At 53.0% G+C, this 8,362-nt stretch overlaps 2 protein-coding genes across 3 annotated transcripts in view; one reads left to right on the top strand and one right to left on the bottom strand.

The window, feature by feature from the left end:
• Positions 1–955: 955 nt before the first annotated feature.
• PLAAT1 (phospholipase A and acyltransferase 1) lies at positions 956–5,008 on the top strand. Of its 2 annotated transcripts, none has more exons than XM_064152914.1 (4): positions 956–1,127; positions 2,222–2,428; positions 2,603–2,871; positions 3,249–5,008. In XM_064152914.1, the coding sequence occupies exons 2-4, from the start codon at positions 2,311–2,313 to the stop codon at positions 3,348–3,350; spliced, it is 489 nt and encodes a 162-aa protein (XP_064008984.1). In that variant the 5' UTR covers positions 956–1,127; positions 2,222–2,310; the 3' UTR covers positions 3,351–5,008. The 2 variants fall into 2 exon arrangements, with proteins under 2 accessions (XP_064008984.1, XP_064008985.1); XM_064152915.1 differs by having other exon boundaries at positions 2,219–2,428.
• The window catches only part of LOC135180467 (probable cation-transporting ATPase 13A5), a 49,632-nt gene continuing 46,215 nt past the window's right edge, over positions 4,946–8,362 (bottom strand). The window contains exons 29-31 of the mRNA XM_064152916.1: positions 7,738–7,826; positions 6,855–6,935; positions 4,946–6,178 (exon numbers count right to left, since the gene is read on the bottom strand). Of these exons, the coding sequence (XP_064008986.1) occupies positions 5,978–6,178; positions 6,855–6,935; positions 7,738–7,826 (371 nt within the window). The 3' untranslated portion in view covers positions 4,946–5,977. The remainder of the gene's footprint in view (positions 6,179–6,854; positions 6,936–7,737; positions 7,827–8,362) is intronic.

The following is an 8,362-nucleotide window of genomic DNA, read 5'->3' as shown; positions in this document are numbered from 1 at the left end:
TTGGCCTGAGAGACCTACTCACATGCAAACAAACTGCCAACCTTATGCTGGAAATTCACTGCAGTTACAGAAGCATCTTTCCTGTCTGCTGTGTGGCAGGTCCCCAGTGTGCTCTTGTGCTTGCTAACAGTATGAGTCCATGGATGCTGAGCAATGCCGACCACTTGCCTCCCCTTGCAGCCACGGGGAGCACATGCTGATGCCCCCCTCCAAAATAAAAGGATCCCAAACAGGTCCCAGCAATGCCCAAGCAAAGCAGATTTCTGGGTTTTCATGGATATGTTTGTTTTTTCCTACCAGTACTACAAGAATTCCCTTGGCTTTCCACAGAGGGTGATGCTGGAGTGCAGTGCTCCACTGAATTAACTCATGCCAACAGAAGCCAGAAAAGGCAAATCTTCCACTGCTCTGATCCTTTAAATCAACCAGCTTGCTCACCCGGCTTCGGAAATGCTGGGCTTTAAATGCACTGCTTAGACAGTCTCACCCGGAGGGCAGTTTCGTGGTTAGTGAGCTTACCTTTCCAGCACACCGTGGCAGCAATAGCCCAGGAGAAAGCCCAGCCTGCTCAGCTCTGCTCACTCAGATCAGAGGACTTTTGCTGGACAAAATCATGAGACTCTGCTGATATCCTGAAGGAAATCCCTGGCCACAACATGAAAAACCATCCTAGAAATCTCTTTGCCCTAAAGTGGCTATTGGGATTTACTCTGAACTCCACCTCCTTTGCTTCTCTTCACCGGCCATAGGGCGCAACTGAAACAGCAGCACGCCCTTTCCTAGGCGGCTTGCTGCTGCTGCGCGATGCTGGCTCAGCCCCGGCGCCGCAGGACAGCTACATCGGCTCCGCACATCGGGGCCCACCTTCACAGCCGGCAGATCATCAAGAGCCCTGGCAAAGCCTCCCGGAGAGGAGGGGAGGAGGGGGCTGGCCGTCATTCCCAGGGGCAGGAAGAGCTTTCCCACCCGGCGGGCGGAGCCTCCGCCGGCAGCGCTGAGCGGCTACCCGGACACCCGCCTGGCCGGGAGCAGACGGGACCCGGCCCTGCTTCCGCCGCTGACCGCTGCTTACTCTGGGGCGGCAGAGCGGCCACGGCAGCAACGGGACGCGCGGAGGGGCGCTGGGGGTGAGCGGGGTGCTAAGGGGGACGCGATGGGGTTTCGAGGTCGAGAGCAGGAGCAGGTGTCTGCCAGTAGCATCGGGGGAGAGGATTGTGCTCCTCTGCTCCGAGCCCACCCGCCGTGATGGGTCCGCTCTGGAGCGCTCGGCACTAGCAAGACGTGGACTCGGAGCGGGTCCGGAGCTGTCCATAAGAATGATGCGAAGGTTGGAACCCCTCTGCTGTGAGGACAGGCAGAGAGAGCTGGGGTTGTGCAGCCTGGAGAAGAGAAGGCTCGGAGGGACGCCTTATTGTAGCCTTTTAGTGTTTAAAGGGAAAGAAGGAGAGCATCTTAGCAGGGCCCGTTGCGACAGAGGGCAACGGTTTTGAACTAAAAAAAGATTCCAGAGAGTTAAGAAAGTGATTATTTTTTTTTTTTTACGATGAAGGTAGTGAACGACTGGGATAGGCTGCCCGAAGAGGAGGCAGGTGCCCCATCCCTGGGACCATTCAAAGTCAGGCTGGACGGGGCTCTGAGCAACCCGACCCAGAATTTCCCTGGGCGGCTGAAGTAGATCGTCCTTAGAGACCCCTTCCAACCCAGAGCATTCCATGTCTCCGGAATGTGGCCCCCGCAGGGATGCTGGCGGTGGAGGGGTTGTCTGCCGAGCCCTCGAAGGCACCGCAGAGCCTGGGGACGGGCTCGGCCCCCAGGTGTCCCCCGGGGAGCTGGCGACCCGGCACCGGCGCTAGCCCGGTACCGGCAGCAGCGGAGCTGCAAAAGGATCAGGTCTGGGACGGGATCGGTGAGGTGTCACTGGGGGACGGCAGGGGCGGGCCGGGGCCGTGCGACGCGGGGACCCTGCGGCGGGGCAGCCGCGGCCGTGCGCTGCCAGCTGGCTGCCTGCCTGTAGTGGCTTCACCCTTCGCCTGCAGCTCTTGGCAGCTCGGGTGGCGACGGCGTCGCTTGCAGGCGGGACCGGCTGTCCCAGCAGAGCCCTGTAGAGTTTGGGGGCGGGGGAGACGAACCACAGCAGCAGCCGGGTACTGCCTGACGATGCTGTGCATACGGCATGAGCATGCCCGTGCTGATCGTGTCCCTGCTTGCCACCTCCCAGCAGATGCCCTGTGCGTATACCAGAGCTCCCATCTCCACCGTGCCTTGCACTGAGTCTGCCCGACGAGAGTGACGTGATCTCATATTCTTGAGATGGCAGCTTACCTCGGTGGCCCTGAGCCTGGGGACCTGATTGAGATCTTCCGACCAGCTTACCAGCACTGGGCCCTCTACCTAGGAGATGGGTACATCATCAACGTGGCACCCATAGGTAAGCCTGCTGCAGCCCGGCAGGGTGTAGAGACACCTTTGGAGTGACCCAGGAGCCTTGTCTCCCTCCACGGGCCAGTGGTGGATGCTGTGTGTGCAGGTATCTTTCCGTGAGCCAGGCAGAAACGACGCTTGGCAGGGCCTGCCTGGCTAATCCTGTCCCTGCCTTCCCCAGATGAAGGGTCCACATCCGCATTTGCCAGCGCCGCCTCGGTGTTCAGCAGAAAGGCCCGGGTGAGGATGCAGCTCCTCAAGGATGTGGTGGGAAATGACACCTACCGTGTCAACAACAAATACGATGACATCTACCCTCCCCTCCCGGTGAAGGACATCATCCGTCGTGCTCAGAGGCTGATTGGCCAGGAGGTGTCCTACGATGTGCTTGGCAGCAACTGCGAGCACTTCGTGACGTCGCTGCGCTATGGCAAAGCGGTCTCTGGCCAGGTAAGTAACGTGGGATTGTCTCTGCAGGCTCCACAGTGCAGCTCCTTGCTACTCTGTGGGGGGCCCTGGACTGTAGCAGAGCCTGCAAACTGGATGGGGACAGCAAAGCCCCAGGGATGGGGTTCAAAGCATCATTTTCTGTGGCCTCACTGGAGACCCTGAACCCAAAGGTTCTCTATGGACTGTCTGCCTCTGATGGTGCCCTCTCACTGAATGTTGCAGCCCAAGGATAAAAGCTTGGGTGCTGCCACTTATGGGGCAGGTGTCTCTCATTAATTTAATTACTTTATTATCTCTTCTCTTCTTTAGCATGCCTGGGCTGGGGAATAAAACACAGCCTGGAAACATGATGAATGTTTTTTTCTTCCCCCTTGCAGGCTGACACCGCAGTCACTGCCATGGCGGTTACGACAGTTGCCGCTGGTGTTGTCACCTTGCTGAGTTTCCTTCGCAGCAGAACCAGAGAGCGACAGTACTGACAGGCCACCAGGATGAGCTCAGAGCAGGGCAGGAAGCAGCCTTGGAGGGACCTGGGACAATTTGTGACCACAGCTACCACTAAGACTTACTAACAACTTTCACCCTTGCTGAGAGTAGCACTAACCTGTTTGCCACATCTGCTTTCATTTTACCCCCCGGGATGATTTTTGTGGTAGGCTGGAAGCACTTGCAAGGAAATTCTCCACCCTTACACCCCCAGTGCTCTGCTGAGGGCTGGCGCAGGCTTCCTGCACACATCCTGGTTTATTATCAGCTACATCCTGTGAGCTCTTTCAGTGAATAACCTATTTTAATTTGCTATTTAATTCAAAATGTACAGGGAAATATTGCTGAGGGTTTATTGTGTTTCCTCCAGCTGAGGGTCTGTGCAAGTGGAAAACGCCAGGTTCCCAGGCATGCAGAAGGATAGGCAGGGCATGCAGTGCCTGAACTGAGCTCCTCCTCTGAGAGCAGGAGATTGGAAGGACGGGCAGGTCTTGCAGGCTGTGCCCCTCGTTGTTTTAAATGATGCTGTTTTAAGTGATGCTTTTGGCAGTGGTGTTTTGCACATTTTTCTCCTGCCTGGAAGGTGATCCTTTCCCTGGCTTCCCTGACTCCTTTTGAGATAAGCCTGGGGAACATCTGACAAAACCTCCCAGCTAGCTTTTTCTCTAGCTGCTGTTTGTTCCAGACTGAGGCTGCTGAAACTTCCCTCTTTGTGCCTGTAGTTGCAGGCTCTGGGCCTTAACAACCTTGCTAGATCACAGACTCATTCAGGTTGGAAAAGATGCCTCAAGTCCAACCCTTGACCCTACTCTACAAAGTTCACCCCTGAACTGTTTGTCTCCAGGAGCCACATCCAAATGACCTTTAAACACATCTAGGGGCAGTGACTCCACCACCTCCCTGGGCAGCCTGTTCCAATATCTGACCACTCTTGCTGTGAAAAAAAATTCCAAATGTCCAATCCAAACCTTCCCCTTTGCAGCTTGAGGCTATTCCCTCTTGTTCTACCACTAATTGCCTTCAGGAAGACACCAGCACCAACCTCTCCACAACCTCCTCTCAGGTAGCTGTAGACAACAGCCATGAGGTCTCCCCTCAGCCTCCTCCTCTTCGAACTAAGCAGACAGTTGCCCTTTGTAGGATTTATTCTGCAGGTCCCTGCACTGCTGTGGGTTATGTACCTACTGAATGAGCACCTGTGTTCCAGCTCCAAATGTACACAGCTCCACTGTTTCCTTGTCAGAAAGCTGCTTTGTGGCTTGGCTTAGAAGAAAGCTGGTTTGGAAAAGTGAGGTTTATGACTCTTTACAAGGAGTATCTGCCTTAAAGCGTTTGGAACCATTTAGTTGCAGACTGAGCATTAAGAAGTTAAATCCTGTGTTGCTTCTGCCACAAGCAGCTGCCTGGACTGTTAGAAGAGAGGAGGGCAAAAGAGCTGTGAGAGGCTTGCTATTTCTGTCTCCTCTTGACATGTACATAACAGGATCAGAAGCTTTTTTTAACATGGGTTGTCTCAGTGTTTGAAAGAAGACAGCCAAGACTTCTGGTGACACTTTGTAGTGCCCTCAATGACTACATTTAAATAAAGTTGATGTTAATATTTTTTTAATGTGGGGAAACACACCCAAATAAAACTGAATCTGAAAGTCCATTTTTGCTTCCTGCCAGTGCAATCAAAAGTCATTTCACAGCTAAACTGATTAGGTGGCTGAACGACTCGAAGCTGAAGAGCTTCTTGTGCTTCTCCAGCAGCCACAAGCCAGAGCATGTTAAACCCCCTGCTTGTTGGCATGACCTAGTTACAAGAGGCCAAGGCTTAGCCCTGCTTTCTGCTGCATGGCACAAAACCTGGGCCAGGCTCTGGGAGTGACAGAGCACGAACTCGGGGTCAGGTGCAGGTGCATGCAGCAGCTGTGCTGCCCATTGCCCCTGCAGACGTAGGCAGGGTGTACCTTTACCAGCCTTCCCAACCTGCTCTTACAGCTTTAACCTTTCCTGGACTCAGCTTGATGTCTGCAGGAACTGCCACGGGAGAGCTGGCTGAGGGCAGGCTGTGTGCACCCTCTCCAAGTGTATTTCCTTTGGAATGCATAACAAAAATTGGAATTAATCATCCAGGGATCTTTCTTGCTGTTCTTGGAAGCTGGAGCATTTCACAGAGTGCAGGGTTTTGCAATTGTGACCTCTGAGTGGTCAAGACCAAGCCTCTTGCTTTGGATTGCCTTTCCAGTAATGGCAACATCCCTGGCAAATACATGGGAAGGATTTGGTGAAGCAGCGACTGAAACATGGAGTAAGAGCATGATGTGGGGCAGCAGAAGCCATCACTTCACTCTCTTCAGTACTTCTGAGCCTTCACAGATGTTGGCAAGGTCCCAGACCTGCTGTTGCTATGGAGTAGAGTCAAGGCTGTTATTTTACCTGTGGCTGAGAGATTATTTCTTGGCTGTGCTCTGGGGTCCATCCAGCATGGGCCCAGCCTGCCTCTGAATACAGGAGGTTTGTGCAGGGCTTTCAAACACCTGTATCTAGTGCACATCAAAGGATTAGTACAGACTGTTCAGTGCAAGCTGAGGAGGAAGTCATTGGTGCAGTCCCACACCCAGCTGCAGGGTCTCACCTAGTCCTTGCCGCTGTGCTCGTAGGTGGGGTTAATGTAAATCTCCTCCATGCTTTCTGCTGCTAAGTCTTTGGTGTTCACAGGAGGCCAGCTGGGATCCCTCTGCAGCATCCTCTGCCATTTTTGGTATGGACTGTTTGACTGGTACCCAAACCAGGTTTTAATCAGCAGCCAAAGGTGCTTGTTCTGCAAGACAACGTCCTGTGGAGTGCCAGGGCACAGGGTCAGCAGTGTCACCCTTCAGTGGCAGGGGCCAAAAGCCACCTTTGCTACATGTGCAGCCCACCCTCAGTCTCACAGCACTGGGTGGGTGTGTGCACTCCACTAACCACTGCCAAAAGCCACCTTCCTTATCCATGGGAAAGCACTGTGCAGTCTTATCCTGTCTAGCTAAAGGGGAAATTCCTCTGGAGGCTGCAGGGCAACCAGACACTGCTGCTTCTTGTGGAAGAAAATGCTGGGTGCTGGCTGCAGCCAACCTTGACCCAGAAAACACTCTGGGACTTAATCACTATTGCAGTAGCCAACAGCAGAAGTCAGCACAGTCTCTGGCCTGGCTGACTGCAGGACAAGAGGGAAGTGGTTGTTTCGAAATGACTGTCAAGTGACTGACCTGTGCTGGCCTGTAAGCCAGGACAGAGGGCTCCTCCTGAGCACCTCCACTTCAGCTTACTCCCTCCCTTTCTAAAGATTTGAGAGATGTGGGGGCTGCATAAAATGGATTCGACTGATACACATTGAACCTTAAGGACCAAGAGAAGACCTGAGTGTGTATGCTTCTGCATGAGGGGACCCTGGCTGAAAATGGGGTACAAAGGCCTGACCAGACACTGCTCCTGTTCACCCTGAGGAACCAGAGGCAAACAAATACACTCACCTCTGTAAAGAAAGATATGCCAAAGGTGAGCAAGAGCATCAGCAAGACATAAACCCTCCAGATCACAGGAGTGCAAAGAAGCTGTTGGAAAAGACATGGACAGCAATTAGCTTTAAATGCCTTGCCAAGATCTGCATCTGTTCCTAATGAAGCTGACTAATATTTTCCCAGTGGCAAGCATGGAAGAGGCAGTAGGAAGTGACAGTAATTCCTTGACACAGAGATCTTGGAAGGTTTGGTGCCAGAATCCCCCTGGCATGCAGCTGCCTAACTCAGCTATTTAAGCTACTGCTGAAGCCTACAGATCAGGTGCCCAGGTCAGTATTTGGTGCCCAAATACTTCTGAGGAGCTGGAGCTAGTGCACAACATGCAGCTCCTCTCCCTTTGTGTATGCTTGCTCTGACACCAGGTCTCCACCTAAATTCATCCCATGCAGGAGGGGTGGGGATGAGTCACAGGACTTGGCTGCACCCAATGCTGGGCAGCTGGAGGCAGCTGCTTGCACTGTGCTCTGGCAGAGTCCCCAGGAGGGCTGAGGCAGCCCCATGTGAGCTAATGGTGGTTGAGGCAAGGGCAGATGCATTCCCTGCCCACTTCTCAGTTCAACAAGCCTCCTACAACATGCAAGCCCACAAGCCATCTATTGTGCTGTTCTGTTAGGGAAAAAGCTCAGCAAATCCTAAGTACTTTTTCTTCTCCCATTTGCCTCCCAGTCATTAGAAGAGAGGAAGACTACCTCATCGATCAGGCCCTTGTCAGAAAGATGTCAGAGAAGTCTGAAAGGGCTGCCCAACCAGCATCAGATCAGCAAATTCACTCCAAGATGACTATAGCTTCTACTCTACCTGTGTAGGCATGCAAAGGAGGTGCACGTTTGCTTACCTGCATGCTGCTGTACACTCTGTCAATGTCAGCGAAGAAGAGGAAGAGGCAGATTGCAGTCTGGAGGGCCAGGAGAACTGAAAACACATCTAGGGAAAGAAGAGCACTTGTGGCTTTGGGAAGGAGTCAGATTAGTCACCACACTCTATAAATATGCTGGCAGGAGACCCAGATGCTAGTGCTGTAAAATTAGCATCATGTAAAATGCCTTTCTTTCCCCTGCCCCTAATAGAAGAGGTGTGGAACTGAAACTAAAGGAGCCCATTGCAAAGCTCACCACCTACACTGTTGTTTCTTGCACAAGTGATTTGCCCCATTCTTATATAACTATAGAAAGCTGCCTTGAAGGGACACTGCTTTGAGCCACACCAGCATCCTTTCCCCTGCAGTTACTCCTCTACATGCTCAGCTGTACGCCTGGACCCCAGGCAGCAGAGGAGAATACTTGTTCTTCTCAGCTGCCCTCCTGAGCAGGGCTAGTTGCTTCTGCAACTGACAGGTTGCAAAGGTGGCATGTACCCATGCCTCCCACAGGAAGAGCTTGTCAGGCTTTGCATCCTCTTCCAAAGGAGGTGGAGGCAACAGAATGATGGCAAACAGCTTAGGAGATGAGTATCTTAAAACT

The sequence above is a fragment of the Pogoniulus pusillus genome, chromosome 13 (assembly GCF_015220805.1).
Source record: "Pogoniulus pusillus isolate bPogPus1 chromosome 13, bPogPus1.pri, whole genome shotgun sequence".
NCBI classification, from domain to species: Eukaryota; Metazoa; Chordata; class Aves; order Piciformes; family Lybiidae; genus Pogoniulus; species Pogoniulus pusillus.
Note: the sequence above shows the minus strand (reverse complement) of the source record. Positions and strands in the feature narration are given on the sequence as shown.

Excerpts from the sequence above, each read along its gene's own strand:
- PLAAT1 (XM_064152914.1), top strand. The coding sequence starts at position 2,311 with ATGGCAGCTTACCTCGGTGGCCCTGAGCCTGGGGACCTGATTGAGATC. Across the intron at positions 2,429-2,602 it reads CATCAACGTGGCACCCATAG|ATGAAGGGTCCACATCCGCA; the intron begins GTAAGCCTGCTG and ends TGCCTTCCCCAG. Across the intron at positions 2,872-3,248 it reads GCAAAGCGGTCTCTGGCCAG|GCTGACACCGCAGTCACTGC; the intron begins GTAAGTAACGTG and ends TCCCCCTTGCAG.